The sequence below is a fragment of the Pholcus phalangioides genome, unplaced genomic scaffold (genome assembly GCF_987345545.1).
Source record: "Pholcus phalangioides strain wild (caught in Gottingen) unplaced genomic scaffold, Ppha-v1.0 ptg000004l_1, whole genome shotgun sequence".
NCBI classification, from domain to species: Eukaryota; Metazoa; Arthropoda; class Arachnida; order Araneae; family Pholcidae; genus Pholcus; species Pholcus phalangioides.
This window is the reverse complement of record NW_028301597.1, coordinates 15707465-15729876: the sequence shown is the minus strand read 5'-3', so window position 1 is coordinate 15729876 and position 22412 is coordinate 15707465. Positions and strand designations below refer to the sequence as shown.

Below are 22412 nucleotides of genomic sequence, written 5' to 3'. Positions count from 1 at the left end.
AACTAACCTTTTTAAACTAAAAATGTGAGCAAACATTGGATTCAAATAAAAAAAAATGTAATTTGATTTTTTCTGGAAAAAATAGAATTTTTATCGATTCTCGACTTGATAAAGGATAAAATTGGAAATTTTATAACAATTTTCTCTCTATGCATATAAATGTCTGTTCCATGTATGTGACTATGCACTTATTTTATTGTTTATCAAGTTCAATGTTGTCTAAAAATTACTGTTGGTCTGATTTATATAATTAAAAAGCATACTTATCTTTAGAATTTAATACTGTTCAGTCATATTTTTACCACTAGCAGTTAAAGTAAAAATTAATTTTTTTTTGCATAAGTTGATATTTTTAAAGTGAAAATCTGATCTAAATATTAAAAAAAATTCAATTTCCATCAAAAGAAGCATATGATTTAAATAAATTTTTGTGATTTTTATCAATTTATGATTTTATATTTTATGATTTTTATCCTGCTTTTAACACAGGTTGAATTGAAAAGATTTGTATGTATGCACTGCATTAATCATAATTTTTCTGGCTAACGAGCAGTTTGAGTCATGCAGCGCACCCATGCTTATGTGCTTGCCTGGAAATATGAAACTTGTGAGATAAAAATGAGCATCTTTTACCCTATTACTACTTTTTTTTTGAACTGTCAATTATAAGCAAGGTCAGTTATAATGAGGCTCTACTGTACATATTAAAAACCCTCAAAATATAAACTAGACATCAATTCATTTGGTGTATCTAGGACAAAAAAGTTATGATTAGCACCATGATGATATGAAAATGATACAATTGCTAGAAATTACATTTCTTATGCCTATCACGCTTTGGACACTTTCAAATTGCATCTACAAAACATTTAAAAAACAAAACTTTACTACAATTTTGTCACACAGTATATAATCTAGATATAAATACTATAAAATAATTTGATGAGGTGCATATATATACCTAATAACATGAACTAATGAATGATGGGACACATAGTTTATTTAGGAAATTATGGTACACTCAAGTGCATGGAACTACTGCCCATGGATTCTTCTAGAATCTGGACAAATATATCTATAATCAATGACACAATTGTTTCACAGAGAAGAAAAGATTTCAATAATTTTCACAATTCTTTTACATTCTCATCTCGTAGTTGAACTCTAGACATCAATACATCAGAAGAAAAGGAATGTAATCAGTCCTGTACACTGGCTTGCAGACCTGCCAACTCTCCAGATTTAGGCGGGAGACTGGATTTTTCATCCTTGCTCCTGCTCTCCAGATTTTGGCAGAAAATTAGATTTTATGCGAGCTTTCACGTCATGACGTCAATGACTGCTGTTGTCGTTAGGGAAGACACCCATAGAGGACAGGCGTGGCCATTTCCATCGAGCAGCCGCAAAAGTCTTGATGACAGCATTTAAGCAACTGGCAAAGACATGACTTTGTTTACGTAGCGGTTATTCGCAATCATTTATCAGGGGCATGATCTTGGTTGCCGAAATTCTTGTATAATCAGTATTGTATTCCATTAACAGCCGTGCGGTAAACACAAGTTTTTCCGTCAGCAGCTTTGTATTTTGAAGTTTTTAAAACTGTTTCCTCCGATTAAATATGTCTTCAGAAAGAAAATGTGAAACTTTAAGCTATATAAAGCTTTTAAGAGTTCATGTACCCAAGATGATCAATCACTGATAGCATCCATGATGGAAAACACGTTTTATGAACAGTATGTAGATGTGATTTCTCTATTCTGCATGGAAATACTGACATGGAATTATATTCAGCTCAGGGGCAATGCAGAACCTGCCTTGGGGGGAGGAATGGAACTTTTTCTTAATTGATGATGGTGATTTTTTTGATTGAGTCTATAAAATTAAAATGGCTAGCAATACAACTGTTTTCCATAGTTTACTTTGAGAAATGAGAGAGGGAGAGGAAACCTTTTGGTTTTTCTCTGTTAGGACGGCTATAACAGCATGCAATAATTACTCCAAACTAAAAGTTGCCTAGTAGCCTATAAACCAAAGTTTCTCAAAGTGGGAAGTAGAATAGTTGAGGGGGGGGGGGTATAGAAGCTATGAAAATAACATATGTATGAATTGCCGTGAGTTGGGGCGATGAGTGAAAAAAATTCTGAAGGGGCGGGAGGCAAAAAAAAAAAAACTGGGAAATATTCAGCTCAAATCATGTAATCACAAATGTTGCAGATATACTTTTTGACCTGCTATTTGTTGAAAATACTTTTTAATAAAATCTATGTGAAGAAATTAAATGGATGCTCAGTGCTTTCATCTCTCTCAAAAACAACACTGTAGTGAAACATATCAAAATATCTCAACAAGAATTTCAGCTACAGGGGTTGGTAGTTCCATGGAACTCAAATATACTATTCCGCAGGTGTAAAAAGCTTAGAGAACCACTGGACTGAAAGATATTTCCACCATTTTGATTTGAATTCACTTGTATATCATCTCCCTCATGCCAGAAGCAAGAATGCGCAATGTCCTTGAGAAAAAAAAAGAACGTTGGAAATGACGTTTGAATGTTTACTCTACCTGTACCTACAGAAGTTATTTTCCTAAAATGTTTTGTAACATGTTAGGATAGGGATGCACATTTGCATTTCAGGCAAAACTTGGAAAGCAAAATAGGATATCAAACCAGGTGATAAAAAAAATACACATTCGTGCTTCTGGCATGAGGAGCATGATATGAAGTGTTAGGTAAAGGTGTATTTCATTTGCCAATGATTGAAATATTTGAACAAACTGTTCAAGTGGGAGAGAGAGATGCTTTCATATTTCATTCATAAACACGTTCATGGTCAAAATATAATCACCCAGTTCATTCCATTGAAGGGAAAAAAGAATTTTCACACTATACAATAAAGATAATTTTCTACTTTTTGTTTTAATTTGAAAACTTTATAACCTATCCAGTGCGTCATATATTTTCAAGTCCACCAAACTGAGTGAAACCACCAACAGGGTTTTAAGTAACTCCAGCCCTCAAATGAGCATGATGGAAAATAAAACATGATTAAATTGTTTTACATGAACCTATTTAATTTTCAGTTTGTAAAGCTTCAATTTGAAACCAAGGACTTCTGTCAGAACTGCTGAGAATGCTGAAAGCACAACCACCTTTGTGAAGTTGTAGAGATAAGAATTAGCACTAATTCCGGATATCTTGAATGGGCTTTCCAGCTCCTGCAAAAGCACAATTGATACAAACGTGTAAAACATTTTTAGAAGTAAATAAGGTACTGAAAGCATTTCTGTACACAAAATCATAAATTTTTTATACCCTCCACACAACATGAACTATCAAAGTTCATGTAGATCCTACTAATGTTCCCACTAAGAATGTTTTCCTGCTCTGTATGACTTAATACTTGAGATTTGAGAAAAATTTTTTAAAAATTCCAGCGCCTTGGATCATTCAGAAACTGCTCTGTACTGCACTAACTCTTTCAATTCTATCATGGGGGACAAAGGGGGAGGTTGCTGGCTGGTGCCAATTTGATCACCAATTTTTCTGTTTTAGCATAGGCCTACTACAGTAGCAAAGATATTAAAAACTGAATCTCCTGAACCCTAAACAGAGATTAACTGAAATGACTCATCTTAATTCCACATAGGAAGGAATGTTCTGATTTAAAATGAAAGATAATTAATTCTTTACATCTGTTGAGTAAAAATTAAATGCTATCATAGGAAAAGTTCTCAAAGCTAAAGTTGAAACACTAACTTATTTTAATGTGGAGCTGATTCCATGAACTATGGCGAGTCATTAAATCTATCAGCAATGTACAAATACATAGGAATCTTTCCAACTTATTAGCTTGGTTCTCATTAATATTTTTTACTTTCTGCAACCATACTTTTATCTATACATACTTTTAATAAATCAGCAGCCAGTTTGAGAACATTATTAGCTAACATCAGTTCTTCTTTCTTGTGTGGCTTGTGCTCCATATGAAGGTACAAATTTATCTACAAGAAAATGCACATTCATGAGAAAAATCAATAAAGGGCTGCACGTCTCCAGCAATTTTTTGAATTGAAGGATTCGGCTGAATAACGGTTTACATTTTTTTGTGAAATCTGGTTTTTGATTGAATACCCATAATACCTCCTTAAAACAATGAACAATGACATAAGTAATGTCACTGTGATAGGGAATTCGACGTAATAATAGTCTATATTACTTCCAAGTAAAAAAGGTGTTTGCCTAATTAAGCTATGACTTTTATTGTGTCTCCTGTAGAGTTTAAGAACATACAGACCATTATTCAACTGAACCCTTTAATTGTTCAAATAAGATTTTTTTAGAAATGTTCTGTTTTTAAAATGAATTATTATTTCAATCCAAATTTTTGTTCAAAATTGTTCCCAATGTACATATTTATTACGGGTGGGGGAGGGGGGAATCAATTTTTTTTTTCAATTATTTGTTTGCTTGTATCAAGCATGTTCACACACCATTGACTTTACTGACAGAACAAAAGTATTCAAAAAGTAATGTCAAGTTATTTTTCAATGATTATATATATGTTATAGTTCAACTCTGAAGTCTAGCAACTTTTAGCCACTTTACACATTGCCCAAACTTTGGGCACTAACCACTTCACGTTAGAAACTTCAAATATAACAGTAAATAATAAAATCCAAAACTGAGCCAAGAGCTTTATTTACAGTCGAGCCTGCTTATAACGAAATAGAATATTATGAAGTATCATATTATAACAAATTTTTTTCTACCCCAGTGAACCTGCTATACCAAAATAATGGTAAAAATGTCCCTTATAATGAATTGCCATATTCATAAATATCAAATACAAAATTTTCAGCACAAGTAGAATTTTTTTCAGGAAGTAAGTTTCATAAAATTGAAGTTTCACAAACAAAATCTGAATGTGAAGTACTACAGTATTCTTCAGAGAAAGGCTATGAATGCGTTCTGTCAGCGTCATCTACAACTAGATGGGGATCTCTAGCTATGATTGCCATGCAAACTTTGCAACATAATAGCTTGCTAACCATCAATATGTGAGCAAGATAAAACAGCTGTTAATGATACCTTTTAAAGTTTGCATAACAACATATTTGTGCATAAACCTAATTATCGTTTGTATATACAAAAAATTTGTATTTAGACAAAACAATATTAATAAATTGTTTTTTTACAATAAACACATGAAAATGCTAGCAGGTTGACAGAATCATCACCAGTTATGACCTTACCTGTTCTGTTATGAGGATAGATAAATTTTTGTATTTCTTGTTTATCTTTGATCCCAAAATCATGAATCTCAACAAGAAAACTCCGAGAGCCAAAGTCCAAATAGCGGTCTCCCAACAGTGAAGTTTTGAAGCAAGATATCCTGTTTCCTTCAATAACTGTAAAATAAATTGTAATTTCAATTTACTCAAATATTTAGTGACTATATTAAGTTATTATCAAATATTGAGAATAAATTACTGTTGGTCATTATTTTAAGGGGAAAAAAACCTGTAATACAGTCAAACTCAATTTAGTGAGAGTCTGTTTAACGAGCAAATTAATGTATTTTGTTTGGTATGATGGTCATTATATGGTAATGCTGTCACTTTTAGGGAGCAGGTTTTCACAATATAGCTCATAATTAATTCTTTCAGACATGAACATTCATTTTTTCGAATTTTCAATACTCAAATAATGCATTAAAAACAGTAAATAGTTGTCAGTAATCTTTATTTTTTCAACTTTCTTGCAAAGACTCTAATTCACTTAGTTCAATTTTCTTCAGCCAAGATGATACAGGATATCCTTCACACGCAATTCTTTCCAGAATTCTATAGCTAAATTTTAAGTAATAAATCACTCTTTTCCTATAAAGGCACTCTCTCCTGGATGCCATCTTAAAAAAAACCCTGAAAGTTCAACTTTAACAGATGTTGTCTTATGAAATAAAGCCCCCCTAGTTCATATCCACCCTATTTCTAACTCAAAACTTATACACTTCTTCAAGTATGATAGTCCTTAAGAGTGTTTTTTAGACCTGAGGTCAAAAGAAAAAATTCTATAGTGACAAAAGCAACCCACACATTTGTGGCACTGTGGTCTGAAAGGGTCAACGAGTAATTTGGGAAATAAAAATAAATATGGAAATGAAGAAGGAATGGAAAAGAAATGCAAGAACAATCACAAATTTGATTTTTTGTTTTGTTTTTGCCTGTTCTCATAATATGGAGATAATACGCTTGACGAGAAATAAATGTCAATCAAATAATTCAACAAAAGGCCTATCATCCCATAAGGTTTGTCATCAATGTCCAGGAACACACACAAGTAATGCTTAGATAACCAATACTTCATCTACAAATGAGAATGGGAAATGAATGTAAGAGAAATTGATCAATTAGAATGTTAAAAAGTGTCTAATATGTCTCCCTCCCCTGCTTCACTTCTAATACAAACTGCATGTGTTTGAGTGTGAAGATCACCACCAGAATTTTTCCTTTTACGTGTATTGTGTTCTTTATGGGGGTTTTTTGTGGGGGGAATGTTAAGTTTCAACAGTCAGAGATTAAATAAAAATATAAAGTTGCTGGGGCCATTCAAGTACAGGGTGGGCAAAAAGTCCATAGAAACTTTAAAAATTCATAAAAACTGGAAAAATAACTAAAATAAAAAATGGTTTGCAGGGTTAACATCGCTAGGTCACAGGAATTTTTTTGACAAGAAAAAAATAAATAAAACAGCCAATAGGTCACGCTGACATACACAAGTCAAACAAAAGATACACAAATAATGAACAGAATGCCTCCAAATCATTTATTATAACAGTATGTGTTCCACATGACCACCACCACAGGGGTTAACACATTGCAGGTGAGTCACAAATCCAGCAACGGCAGAGTGCAGCAGGTCCACATACATGGTTTTACAACAGTGAACTGATTGTGGATTAGCAGCACAAGTTCTTATAATCGTCTCATTTGCATATTTCCACCGAAGTCGCTTGTACCAGCGCAACCTATCAACTGCTTTTTTAGGGTTTTTCTGGACTTAAAAAAAATGCTGTGACCTAGCAATGTTAACCCTGAAAGCCATTTTTTATTTTGGTTATTTTTCCGGATTTTATTCATTTTTAAAGTTTTTACAGAATTTTTGCCCACCCTGTATTACGTCAGCACTGATGGGGTGGCTGGGTTTGGATTCGATGACAGAAGGGGTGGGTTTGAATAATGCTTATGTCATAAGCCACCCTTTATAAAAATATGAAATATTCTCAATGACATATTTACTGGGATTGCCAAAATCGAAAACCTTTTCCTAGTTTGTGGGCACCTGAACAAATATCACTCTGCCCACCTCTGTACTGTCTATGGCCCTGAATGATGTGGACGAAGAAAACAATCTGCAATGATTTATGGGACAAGTAAAGAAACTACTACTTGTGAAAAAAATTTTCTTGTATGATGAAAAGCTGTGACCATAACTGGTTTATGCCTTGGTGGGATATCAAAAAAAAAAGCAAACGTTTTTGGTGTATTTATTTCCCTGAAATACTTGATCACATTTGGTGTGGGTCCATCTTGCACTCAGAAAAAAATGGCAATCATTGGCCAGTCAAGACCAGCCACATTTGCAATAATTCCATTCATTGCATTCACAGCTAAATAGCAAGGAATTACTGTACTTCAAATTACTCAAATGGTTGTTTTTAAACAACCATCTTGCGATTGACTGATCAACATCTTTGGAATTTAGAGAACCCATGATTAAGAAGACTTGCGCTCAATGCTCTGTACTTTACACCAACTAGCAATGGCAATCTATAGCACTCCTTCAATTAATGCTTAGCTTATAATGTTTATACTCAGGTTAACCAGTAATTAATAAACTTAAAATAAAGTGTGTTCAGTCTATAATCATGTGAAAAATAATCCCTGTGCATACATAGCAAGGCTCATTCACTACTAGAGCCATCTTAAGAGCATCATCAGTACCCCGAGCCAAGTGATTTTTCTGAGGCCCTACCTGGCAAATTCTCTAAAAATTCACCTACTTCTTGTTTTTCTGAGGCCAACAGGTCGTGCCCAGTTGGGCCCCATGCATTAAGATCACACTACAGCAGTGTCAGACTCCCTATATGTATATTCTCGAATGGCAATCCAATCAAAGGCGTATGCAGAGGATCGCCCTTTCGAGGGTCACAAAAGGCTTAGGAGGTAGGTTGCAATGGATTTCTCCGAGAAATTTTGAGCTCTTAGCATTCATATAACATTGTGATTGAACAGAAAGAAATTGATTATAATAGAAAAAAGTCATTTTCTGCCAATATTTTTTTTTTAAGTATATTTTGTATCAAAAAATTTTTTTGATTGTGTGGAGGGGGGGGGGGGCATAGCAGCCTTGTACCCCCTCTAGACATGTCTCTCATCCAAATATGGGTTAGCAGGGGGTGGGGCAGAGCTGAAGAAATTTTGTTCATAGGGGAGGGGGTCAAAGATAGCTAAAAATTTGCTGAATGATATAATACTTGAATGGCCCCTTATAGAAAAAGATGAAAAATATTTTATACGTCTAATACCCATACAAAGTTATAAATAATCGGTAAAAGAACTCAAGTTCAGAAATTTAATTTTTTTTTATGAATACAGATTTAGCGAGTGACCAGATTTAATGAGGAAACATTTCTGCAGGAAACAAGGTCCTTGTTATAAGTGGGGCAGACTGTGCATAAAATAATAAAGCTCCAAGAATGTTAGACAATATTTTTTTTTCAAATTTATTTATTTATTTCCAAAGTTAAACAACACATAAAACAGTCAAATCTTAGAGGCGTATCAGCTCATTTTTTTTCCATGAAAATTTATTGATCAGATAATAAATTCATTATTTATGCAGTTGCAATAGATACTGGCAGCATACAGAGGCAGTATCCATTAATTACTTTATGCTATATACACGTTATATGTGCGTTTTTTGAGTATAACTTAAATTCTCATCAAATTGCTTGAATAAATATCATACAATAAAGAATTATTTCCTCTACTTTGGATCTAAAGCATCAATTTAAAATTATCAAACATTAAAAGTATTCAAAGAACTCACTTGGACACACAATAAAGACAAAACGCATACTTCAAGTATGAACGCAGTAGACACAATCACATCAACAGAGCGCTGAGGACCTAATTTCTGAAATTAGAAACAAACGTTATGAATCAGTTTCACTTCTATCCAGGCCTATATTTAAGGGCCTACATGCAACACTCCTGTAGGGAATAATATGAATTTACGTATTTAAGCCCCTTGGTCATCTCCAGATGGCATGACTTGTCCATCCATGAAACTGGTTTCAGTATTATTCTTTATATTTCCTTTTTAATATATCAGTTTGCTCTGTTTGTTTCACTTACATGCATCTCTCACTTGCATCTTATGTAAATAAAATATTTTTTTCTACACCCTTTGCCCTATAATCTAAAGCTGTTTTGGCCCGACATATTTTGGTAAATTAAATCTGTCTTAATATGGCTCAAGAGAATTCAACAACGCTCCATTGGAAACGAACAACAGAATGAGCCAAGGTGACTCGATTCATTTCAACGTTATAGTGCCAAGAAGGGAACAGGCATTGTGATTTCTCATTTGACAGAGGTATTAGATGAATTACTTCCCAGCGGCGACGGTATTCATGCTCCACTATCAGATGAGGGCTACACAATCGATATAGAAAATTGTGAGGAATATGCCGAGAAATAGGAACATGCCTTGTTCGATGTGTCTCTCATGTTGCGAAAATGCAGTAAGTCTCCAACGAGAGTGCCTCCTCTGATTGCTATTTAGATGCCCACTTTGGCTCAGTCTCCATTGATTCTACCATGTGCTCTCAAGCTGCCTATTATACGTTTGGAGTCTTTCCATGGCTGTGTTGAAGACTGGCACACATTCTGGTAGCAATTCACCTCTTCGATCGATGAAAATCCTACGATGTCAACTATAGACAAAAATGTCACTCTATAGGGGTATCTTCATGACATTCTGGTAGCAATTCACCTCTTCGATCGATGAAAATCCTACGATGTCAACTATAGACAAAAATGTCACTCTATAGGGGTATCTTCATGATCAACCGAAGAAGCTCGTCAAGGGAATCAGAAGCCTACAAGACAGTGAAAAAAACGCTCATCTACAGGTACGGCACAAGGATACCATCATACAAACCCACATTATTTGTGTTCTCTTTTACCTTTAATATATGAGTACGATCTGTTTGTTTGATGCACATGTATCTCTTGCTTGTATGTTACGTAAATAATAATTTTTTTCTACACCCCCTTGGCTCTCTCATAACCTAAAGCTATTTTGGCCCCAACAACCCCATTGTCCCAGACCAATTTAAAAATTTATTTCCAATTACTACCTAAAAAGTAAGCCCATGTACCAAATGCAGTACTAAATGTTACCATGCATCTATACTCTTCCAAACATGAGATGAGACTTGGCTACAACGATTGTATTCAATTCTTATAGGTAAAATGATTGTGCATAGAGAATAGCCATCAAGGACTTAGCTTTCGCGATTGTCCTTTTAGGAAAAGAATATAATCGTTGGATTTGACAAGGTACTGTAGCCAAGTCTCATCTACTACTACTACTAAACCACACATATACCTTGTCCATATTCCTCTGCAGAATTTCTAGCGAATTGGTACATGTTGGGATGTGCATGTCTGTGTTGTGAACTTAACTCGAAGCTTGTTTCTGTGTAATGCTTGTTATAATGCTGCCATCTACCACATATTTTTCAAACTATAAGTGAAGTGTAATGTTTGAAGATTTTATCGTTGTAGGCCTGTTGCTCTCTGCGGCGACACTTTTTAATGGAGAGATCAGCTTCCATTCGCAACTCGAAGTTGGGAACCACAGAAAATCAACTTCAGCTGACCACTGCTGTGGCAACGGTGAGATTCAAACCCGGGACCTCGTGATGCAAGTCCGTTACTATGGCCACTCAACCACCACAGTGGCCCAAGTCTCATCTGATGACTGGTGGACTACCCCTTAGTTGGCCTCTTTAATACATACCTAATTAATTTCCATGTTGTTGACTAGAATTGTCATTGTTAATTTGGTATATTAAGGCATACTAAGTTATAGTCCTCCAACCATGTGATTAGACTTGGCTATGGCATGTCATGTTGGACGCAGGGTTTAAGCTGGATAAAAAATTCAGCTGGGCAAAAAAGTGAAAATGGGGGGAAAAGCTTTAGAGCAAAATGCTACAATGCTAAGGGGCCATTCAAGCATTACGCCAGCAGATTTTTAGCCATTTTTGACCCCTCCCCCCTTGTCAGCAAAATTTCGTCAGCAGCTTAGAATATTTCATATCTTCAAAAAGGGTGGTTGATGACGTAAGCAACATTCAAACTCCTCCCCACTTGTCAAAAAAGCAAATCCAAAACCCCTCCTCCTCGATGCTGACGTAATACTTGAATGACCCCTAATATAATGATTGATTGTTGGATGTCTACTCGTAGCGTACCTCCTGTACGCATTTTTGCAAAAGCGGCTACTACTTTTTTCGCATTCTACAATTTTCTTTTGCATTTTGCAAAAAATGCAACCGTAGCTTAAACCCTGGTTGGACGATTCTATTCTTTCCTACACGTACAAGCCAATTGTAAAAGTAAAGTCACTGATGAGCTACTCCCCATGAACAATCATTTTACCTAAAAGAATTTAATAAAATTGTTATAATAAATTTCCATGTTATTTTAACTAGTATTGACAATGATTGGAGGACCACTGGCAATTGAGCCCACCCCTTCGGGGTATCAGGCTTACATCCCCCATGGGACAGAGCCTGGGCCCATGTCTGGTTTTATAGTATTGTCATTTTAGATCAGGTTAACATTTTTTTTTAAACCTTTCTAAGAATTCCTAAATTTATATATGGGAGCTCATTATAAACTTTATTCATTACAGAGAGTTTGACAATGACTAATAAGTAAAACTACTTCACTAAAAACAGAAAATGTAATTTTTTACATAAATAATGTGATATTGAGTGGTTAATTGAAATTTAGAGCTCTCTACAGCATTCTATTGACAGCAATTGATAAACATGTAAACACTACTGTGTGAAAATAATAATAATTAAGCCAAATGCACCTTCAAATATGATCTAATTGACAGCCAACTCTTGATATTCCTGACTTTGTTTAAGCGAAAATGTGGAAGATCTGTTCTTTGAGCTCTTCGGTATGATGTAAGGTAGCAAAAGTGTTTAGCATATAGAAATCGCTGAGGGGAAAAAAATACCATAATTTATATGGGATAGACAATTTCCCCTGAAGTTGAGAAAAAATTAAAAAAATGGCATGAATATAATAAATTAACAAGAGGGAAAAATTAACAAGGATTTGGGAAGTAGCTTTTATTATCATATAAAAATAGAATCACAAGGATATATACTTGCATGTATATGTTACGGTAAATGTGATAAAAATCCGGTTATTATATATAATAACCGGTTGTTATGCATGATCACCGAGCATTTTGGTAAGTTTGATAAATTTCCATAAATCTATCATTTCTACTGGTGACTATGCATAATAACCAAGCATCGTTGGTGAATTTGCTAAATTCTTCTAAATTAATTTAAAATTTCTCTAATAGTACTCATTACGAACTGGTGTAGAGGTCAGAGGATGAGGCTCAATTCGGCCATGATCAACTATGTGATCAGCAAACAAGGCATTATTACTGTATTAATTGTAATAAATAATATAAACACCTTGCTCCATTGGTGGGTGGCTGCAGGCATCCGCTAAGGAAGTATGGTCTTTGTATTGTTTTTGTCATGCATTGGCGTATGCAAAGGGGGGGGGGGTTGGGGTTATAACCACCCCCATCCCCTTGAGCCAAGATTATAGTGTTATATTGCAGGAAAAAATTTAAACCCCTTTCAGAAAGAAAAAAATCTGAAAGTAAAAAGTGATAAATTAAACTTACCAAGACAATTGGTAAGTATGCATAACCATAATAACCGGTTATATATAATAATCTATCACATTTACTGTAACATATTTGAAATTAGCAGCATGCAGCTAGATTTAATGAAAAACAAATACATTTAAATAATACTTATTAAATTATTCCCTCCCAGACAGGGGCAGAGCTAGGACTGTGAGAGAAGTGCCAAATCAGGGGTAAAAGAAGGCAAACATTTTTTAAAAAATCTTGTGTCTTCAAGGGTGCAAATTATGAATGTAATGGATGGAATGAATGATTACCAAAGAAAACTTTTTTTAAATATTTTTTTATGTACTTTATCTATAACTAAGTTTTTAGGATTGACTTACCAGACGTGCCAACTTTTGGAATCCAGAAATCTGGAGATTCTCCCGAGAGGGGGTACCCCCCCCCCCCCCCCGGCACTCATAGACTCGATCGAAAAAAAATCACAAATTTTTTTTTGAAACAATATTTTTTTCATCAATTAGGAAAAAGTTGCATTCCTTCCCCTCCAAAGCAGGTCCTGCATTGCCCCTGAGCAGAATATAATTCCATGTCAGTCTTTCAATGTAGAATAGAGAAATCACATCTACATACTGTTCATAAAACATAAGTGTTTCTTTTTGCGTATACTATCAGTGATTGATAACCTTGGGTATACGACTCTTTAAAAGCTTTATATTTAGCTTAAAGTTTTATATTTTCTTTTTGAAGACATGCTTAACAATAGGAAACAATTTAAAAATACAAAGCTGCTGATGGAAAAACTAGTGTTTACAGCATGGCTGTTAATGGAATACAATAAAAATTATACAGGAATTTCTGCAACCAAGGTCATGGTTGCCAAATTCACATTTTCATATTCCTTGATAAATGATTGCCGATAAACACAACATAAACAAAGTCACGTCTTTGCCAGTTACTTAAATGCGGTCATCAATACCTTTTTTGATTGCTGCTCGATGGAAATAACCACAGCTGTCCTCTATGGGTGTTTTCCTAATGATGATGACAGTCATTGACGTCACGACAAAGTGAACGCTCGCGTAAAATCTAATTTTTTGCCAAAATCCGGAGAAATTTTAACAAATCCGGAGAGTTGGTAGGTCTGATTTACTTGTGTGACCAAAATAATGTCTCGCATAAGTGAGAGTTTTGTCTAGAGTCATCCTTCTCACAGCTAATATACAAATCTATACATATTTTGTCATTGTAATAATATATAGCCATGGTTTACAAACATTGAGGCACAAATATGAGATGTATTATGCACTGAACCAACAATTATGCATGGGACCAACAAAAATTATCATTAAATCTAGGATATCACAAACCATTATTTCTTTAATAAAATTACACACCACAAAAATCAATCACTCAACATCATAATAGTACAGTAGCTCTTCAATCTTGGCTATGTTAGAAGTGATTCTATTCTAGGATACGCAAGCAGTGTAAGGCTTCCCTAGGACATGGATATTATTTTGATATTTATTATTTGTAAGGGGCAATAAGTTGAAAAAATTTGATCTGTATTGCCATAAAAGTAAAAAAAAGGAATCAATAAATTTAACACTTACTTGCTTGAAAGTCCTTTCAGCAACAGAAAGTAGAAAGAAATAAAAAAAACTTAAGAAAAACCTCTCTATCCCTGTTATGATGACAAAAGTCTTCATCCTGTTTGAAGAATTAATGACTTGTGAACACAATGATTTGAAACATTTTGAAATTCAATTAAAAAGATCATAAAATGAAAAAATTCCTTGAGAAAGAATATCAAATATATATGTATTTTTACATTCATAGAGAACCAAACAACACATGATTAAAAACATGTTGGTTTAAAAGGACTGAGATGACACACAAATTTTAGTATTTCATAGTCAATATAAAAAGATAGAGGAAAAAAATAATAATAAACTAATTTCCAAACTAAAAAATGTCAAGACCCCTTCTGACATAATTTGAGCAACATAGTTTATAAAAGAGTTCATTCTGCTATATATATATATCACAATACAGTAGAGCATCAGTTATTAGAATACTGATCAACCAAAACATTGGTTAAACGAAAGCATTCCAGTCGGCAAATTTAAATTTCCATGAACAAAAAAAAAGTCCAAGCTCTGAAGCAAAAGAAAATTTTGGACTTTTCCTAAACTGTAGGCCTACTTTAATAGACATTTTGAACATGTCCAACTAGGCTAGTCAGTTCTCCATTTTATTTGTAAGACGTTTGATTAAACTGAACCTTTAATGATTTGCACAATCGTGCCTATCAGTACACCAATGGATGGCAAGTACAAATATTAGTGATTAAATTATTGGAGATACACACAAGACAGAAACAGATGCATAAGGTTTAGACACAAAAATATACATGCATAATATAGTCTCGAATCCAGATAAATAGATTGAAAAAAAAATTTTACCTGGGTGCATGGGCAGAGATGGGGAGCAAACGAAAACAAAAAGAGGAAGGGAGTCAAAACTACTGCCCCAAGAAAAAAACAATTTTTGATATACCCTCGATAAATCTGAAAAAATGTAGACACATAGAAGGAGAGGGGTTGCTAAAAATTAGATAAAAGTTTGATCGGGAGTAGATATGGCAAAGGTATTTAGAGATATGAGTATGTCTTTGAAGGGCAAAGAATGTGCATTCCTTAAGCAGGTGAAAAAGATCATTATAACTATTTAGTTGATTGCAATACTGACAAGGTTCATCAGGGTTAAATTTGTGCACTATACCTTTGTTAGTATAAAGCATGAAAGGATAAAGGCGAAGCCTGGCCATATTCTTATGAATCGCCAAGGGGAGATTGAAGAGAAGGTAAGTCTGTAGGGACAGCGAAAATTCAAAATTATCGGCAAAATGAAATAATGTTGAAGCAGACAGTCGAGATGTGTCTTCTTGGAGAGAGATATCAGTATAATTATTAGTAAGGGTTGTGAGAGCTACTGGAGTGAGGTAAGGTGTACCAGATATCAGGTAGGTCGACCACAGTTATTCAGAAGGGTCTTAACTGAATTTGCCCAGTTTTCCGAATCTGTGTGCTGGCAGAGTTCAAGAAAGCATATTTTTGGTAGACGATTTTCGTCCATTTTTTGAAGCCTAAGCCAATACGTGATAAGTTGGTTAAACATTTGAGTGGCAATGGGGTGGCGACCAAGCTCAAGTCGAACAAGATAACCAGGACAATATTTGCTTATATTTAATAACTTTTTCAGAAAACTCGCATGAACCCTCTCCAGCACATCAGCATAGAAGAAACCCCAAACCGGTGCAGCATAACACAGAGTAGATCGCACAAGGCTATCAAATAATTTGAATGCCACACACAGCGAGGGGTTTCTGCAGCTACGCAGTAAGTCAAGTAGTTGGTTCATGGCCGTGAAAGCCTTTTTAATCATGACATTAACTGCTAATGAAAATTTTCCTGAAGATGAAAAAGGGAGGCCAAGGTAGCCATAGCTACTGGTTATTTCGAGTTTAAAATTACCCCAAAAAAAGTTAATATTTTTTGCGAGACGGCCAGACTTTCTAAATACAATAATTTTTGTTTCATTTAAATTAACAGTAAGGTGGTTAGATTTAAAGTATAAGTCAAGAAGATTGATTTTTGTTATGCAACTGTATTTTTGAATCACCCAGTATTACAATACCATCTGCGTACCGGAGGATGTTGAGTTCAGTGGAGTTATTAATTGAAATGCTGTGGACATGAGGGTGACAAAAGGTTTTTTCAATGTTATCCAAAAAAAAGGAAAAGAAGGGGGGAAGCAGTTTAATACCACTTTCATTGTTTCATATTGCTCCTATGACATTGGTACAATTTTTTTCATGAATGATTGGTTATCCGAACACCCCCAGTCCTCAATTATTTTGGATAATCGATGGTTTACTCTATATCTAATGTCAATAATTATTTTTCATAACTGGGTTTTGTGCCAAGAACTGAGCATTGAGCTTTCATCTTCTTCATCATTGTTTCTCTAAATCAGTTAGGTTAATCAGTTAATGGCAAGATGGGGCACAATGGTATGATGCTCATCTGCCAGCCATGAAGGCTACCATCGTGTCCAACAGTTAGATTCCGAGGAAGGACATAAATAAGTTCTTTTTTACCAGACCTGAGGTTACCACTAATGGGTGAAGCCTTCTCAATATGCCCTCACCAAGTCCCCTTTCATGCTAAAGACAAGTATATCATGAAAGTATAGTCCTCCAACCCTGAGATGAGACCTTGCTATGCCATGTCTCGACATGTTGGTGCAACATATATCTTTGACTGCCAATGAACACGACAATTTTGAAACAAACTATTTATTACAACAATGATTGGAAAACTAAAACATGCATTAATCAAGACATTAACCAAAGAAGTCTTTTCATGAACTGGAAATTTCAAACTATACTTATCAGCCCCCGAAAGTCAATCAGGATAATTTCTTTGTTGATGAAGACCAAGTTGTAGTCCTGAAGATCATTTTTAAGTCGAAACGGTACAAGCAAGTGAATACAACACGGAAATGGACATCAGAGGAGTCATATAGGCTACGAAGGATGGACGATCTGCTCAGGACACAAGCAAAGAAGCGGTACTGGATTCGGAAATAGGTATGGTTATGTACAGAGCTCAAAGATCAGCCTAGGGTGTCTAGGAAGAAGTGGCATCCGACCATGGTTATCGGTAGAGACACACATGGAGTTTGGTGATGAAAGTTTGGCACCTGACCCTGGAGATCAGTAGGACCATCCAAACAGGACCAGAATTGGCAGGATTTAAAGGCAGTGATACCAAGAATGACCATTAATGGCTTTTTCTCATGAGCATTAGTTGGCCATAAACAGTATTATTGACGAAGAGCAATGGGCGGGAAGTTCCATAGTGGGAGGGTTCGGACCAGCTGAGCTGTTCAGTCAACTTACGATTTCATTGCTGCTTGAGACTGAAGTGCCATTTTGAAGCATGCCATTATTATATACAGCTTTAAATTTGCTGCACATGCAAATGAGGCATAATGCACATGCACCCTTATAGATATCAGCAATCCAAGTGGCAACCTCTGAAAACAGATTTCTTTCCCACTAGAATAGCTTGTGACATGTTGGCACCAAAAATGTTCGTAAGTAGAGAAACTTACATAGCTCAAAATGAACATTCATTATGATTGTACAAGGTCAAAAGGTCAGGGCAGTATCAACACAGCCATGTTACGTCAAATAATTTTATTCAATTCTTTTAAGCAAAATGATCTCACACACACACATATTGAAAATAGCTCAGAAGTGCTTTCAGGATTGGCTTGTCCTTCTGAAAAACAAAAACTCATCTGAAGTGACATGACGTGTCGTAGTTAAATCTCATCTCGTGGTTATAGGATTATATATACAAGTATATCATGACTTTCTCTACAGAGAAATATTCCGACCCAATTCCATCAGTAGTAAATTACTGTATGGCGATAAGACTGGAGATAGTGTATGGTAAAGTATTAGAGTAGTTGTTTTTTCAATAGCAAGATAGTTACTTAAAATAACCATTGTTGGATTTTGTGTAGCTATTGACCATACATCTATTCATAAATACCTATCATTGCTGATGAGATTGACATACATGACTCAGTACCAGTGTTCACCAATACGCATCTAGATACATGTGATTCATGCACCAAAATTCAATTTTACTCCTTCAAATTTTAGATGATTTTTTTAAATAAATATTTCTTCCTTATTAAAAAAAACTCTTTTCACAAAAGTACTCCTTAAAACTTTGGGGAGGAGAGAAATTGCCTTTCAAAATTATATTTTCAGATAACACTGCTCAATACCCCATTGACAAAACAATACACAGGATAGGGAGAGAATTCTATAGAAACAAGGGTATAAACAATAAATACTACTATACCACACATGCACCTCGTCCATATTCCTCTGCAGAACATCTAACGAATTAGAACATGTTTGAATGTAACTGTGAGTGTTGTGAATCTAATGTGAAGATTTGTTCCTGTGTAAAGCTTATTACAATGTCATTTATTTTTAGAACTATAAGTGAAGTGAAACAATTGAATATTTGTATCATTATAGGTCACTCATAAATCCCGAAAATATATATAATCTGTAAATATTATTTCTGAAGAATGAATTAAGGATAAAAGATCACTCTGTTTCGCTAGTTAGATCGATCAATCAATGTTGATTTTGAGTTCAGTATGTTTTATAATAGAAAATTAAAGAAAAAAAATGAATTACCACATTAATTGGGATGTCACTGTGTTTAATTTTGAAATCAAAACTTTTGAGATTGTATCACTTGATTCAGAAAATGGGTCGGAAGTGAGATGAAGTGATATGTTCATTATGTAATAATTGGATCGAGCTGTAAGGCCAAGGTACCGGAAAGATAGGTTGTTGATTGTTCGATGAGAGAGCATACCAAAAGCTCTGGTTTAGGCATCTATGTAAATAAATGTGATTATAAATTATTCTCATTGGCTCTAGCACATACGTAAATCATAATAGGTCTAGGAGGCCAAGCAAAGCAGAAAACACATTAGTTTTGATTTTGAAAAATATAAATGAACATCATATTACAGTTAAACTTCCTCTAACAGCCATCTCCAAACAACTGCCACATTTTGTTGGAACTGAGCACGTCCCACAAACTTAACATTACAAGAATCTCCGAACAACAATTTCCGAATAACGGCCACTTTGGACACAGAGTCTGGAAAAAATATACATATTGCTATGGGAAAAATATTTTTCAAGCTGATTTTTAAGGGATTTTCCTGCTCTCAGAACTTTATGGAGAGAAAAATATTATGCATGCTTTCTTTCCTTGGGTACAAATGCTAGATGGGTATATTGGAAGCAGTGGAGAGAAAAAAATCTTGAAGAGATAATATACGGAACAACAGAAGAGACCTGTTATCAGCACTCTAATGACTAGAGGGATATGCAAGTTCACAGGAAATAGGAATAGAAATGTCCAGGGTATTAACTTTTTGAGAGGGATGGGTTCATCTTTTTCTTTAAGAAAGGATGTATGTCAGTTCGTATGTCTTCAGCTATCGGATTGGACTCAGGAACACCTTGAAAAGGTCTAGTTTATACTTTCCCAAACCTTTTGTTCCATCTCCCCCTTCAATTTTTTTTGTTCTCATCGCCCCCAACTAAAGCCAACCCATAGGCTCCTATACTCAGTGGCGGCTCATGGTCGGATATTTTGGGGGCACAGATTTCCAAAAATATAAGCCATCTATCAGTGATAATATGTAGTCAAGTACATGCAAGGCCATAACTAGGATTTTTGCCGCCCCCACCCCAATTCAAAATTTGATAATTTTATATAATGTTCTTTGTTTTCCCCCTAAAACTTGCTGCCCCTAAATTTTTCTGCCAGGTGCAATCACCCTTTCTGCCCCTTCCCCCAGTTCCGCCCCGAGTACATGTACTATTTACAATCAGTAAAGTATAGCACTGCATTCGAGAATTTTTGTTTATCAAATTATTTTTCACATTATCTGTATATCTATGCAGTTCAAAAATAATAATGCTCTATCAACACAACAAGATAGTTGACAGATGGCAGCATCAACATCTGTGGCGTTTTTTTGCAAGGCCAAAACGAGCACAGTAACTTGTGTTTAAAAAAAAAACTATCCCCTTTCTCCCTTCTCTCATGTTTCTCGGTAATAAGGGTATCTCGTTTAGCCGCAGGACGGAAAGTACTTAAAAAGGAAAGAACAACATGCAATGTACATGAACTCCATGGAAAGTTTTGATAAACCTTGACCATATGACTTGTACCTTACGGGGCACTTGTTTTTTCATAAGTGCCTTTTTAAAATATTTCTTTTCTAATTTAACAAATTTATTTGAAAAAAAAAATTAAATGGAATTAAGTTGGTACCAAATCTATTTGAATTATTAAATTAATGACAAAATTTTCAAGGGGCCTGCCATCGTGCCTCTTTCACGATCCACCCAGCCTATACTAATCCCATAGCTTCTACTGCCCTTGGATCATTCCATCACCCCCCAGGGAGCAATATTGCCCACTTTGAGAAACACCTGTCTAGTTGAAGGTCCAGTGTGAACAAAGAACTATTTGGGGTTGCTGGTACACCGTCGTGGTCCATATCAGTTCTTTTTGCTTGTTGTGTTCTACCCGAGCCCTGAAAGCCTGCATTTTAGAATTGTGCTGTAGATCGATTAATCAGTTATTATAATATTATCACAATATAATCATATATTTTAAGGTAATCAATTATATAATTATTGTAATCAGTTACAGAATGGATTGGAATTTCACATGTTATGTACGTGCACAGCCAATTTTAGTTGTTTTTTTTTTCCAGAAATAAAAGTGACAAATAACGACCACCTCCCAATAGCAGCCACCATTTCACAGCCCTGTTAGTGGCCATTGCTGGGAGATTTTACTGTACTTTTAAATATGATGTTATAATTATTGTTTTATGCATAAGTTTTAAGTATGTGTAACTGTCATAAATGATTTACAGAATTTTTTAATTTCATTGAGGAAATAAACGCTGTGCTTACATTAAGCTTGCAAGCATTTTTCAATATTTTTTCTTAATGTGGTATACATGCCCATCCATCACTTATTATGAAAAACACAACCATACATATTGCAAAATTCTGTCCAATAACATCCATAGAGGAACCTTTTTCTACAAAATCAATTCTGTGAAATCACCAAATTGTTAATCACAAAGATATCCAATAATAGAAGCACTACTCTGTGAATTGTCTTACATTAGAAAATAAATTTAATACACACCTCCACGTTGAGCCACCAATGATTTCTTGAATGATATGTAGAACATGATCAGAGCTTGGAGCAGTAGAATTGAAAATATCTAATGCAACATCTAGTATATCCCTGCCGATCATGCTTTCCCCACTCCAGAAGCGAAATATCAATGGCAAGATTGATACAATGAGGGCAAACAGAACACCAACTTTCAAATAATCAGTACTATGAGTAGATGAGTCCACCTTGCGTATGATTGCACAGCTGATGTCCAAAGCAGATAAGTCGACTTTCTTGCATACATTGTCCTCCCAAATCGTGCAGCTCACTTTAAAGGGAAAAGCAATGAAGCAGAGAAAAAGTTCAGAGAAAGAGTGAAGAAAGAAAGGCCTACTACACTGGCAGACTTTATCATTTACAATTAATTCTAAAAAAAGTTAGTAAAATTGTTTCCACGCACATGCTTATATTATCAAAATGTAAAAAATTCATCTAATAACAAGCTTCTGCTACCACAATAAGTGCAGTTATTTGCTTTGATAACCAATGATGCATGGAAGAATGGTGCGGCTAGCACAGACCTTGTCCAAAGTTACTTT

The 22412-nt window shown here is 34.9% G+C and overlaps 1 protein-coding gene across 3 annotated transcripts in view; it reads right to left on the bottom strand.

The window, feature by feature from the left end:
* Positions 1-2898: 2898 nt before the first annotated feature.
* Positions 2899-22412, bottom strand: part of phtf (putative homeodomain transcription factor) — a 37439-nt gene continuing 17925 nt past the window's right edge. For all 3 annotated transcript variants that reach the window (XM_089230979.1, XM_089230982.1, XM_089230980.1), the window contains 7 exons: positions 21841-22141; positions 14605-14701; positions 12179-12310; positions 9113-9199; positions 5254-5409; positions 3907-4002; positions 2899-3216 (listed from right to left, as the gene is read on the bottom strand). In XM_089230979.1, the coding sequence (XP_089087105.1) occupies positions 3067-3216; positions 3907-4002; positions 5254-5409; positions 9113-9199; positions 12179-12310; positions 14605-14701; positions 21841-22141 (1019 nt within the window). In that variant the 3' untranslated portion in view covers positions 2899-3066. The remainder of the gene's footprint in view (positions 3217-3906; positions 4003-5253; positions 5410-9112; positions 9200-12178; positions 12311-14604; positions 14702-21840; positions 22142-22412) is intronic.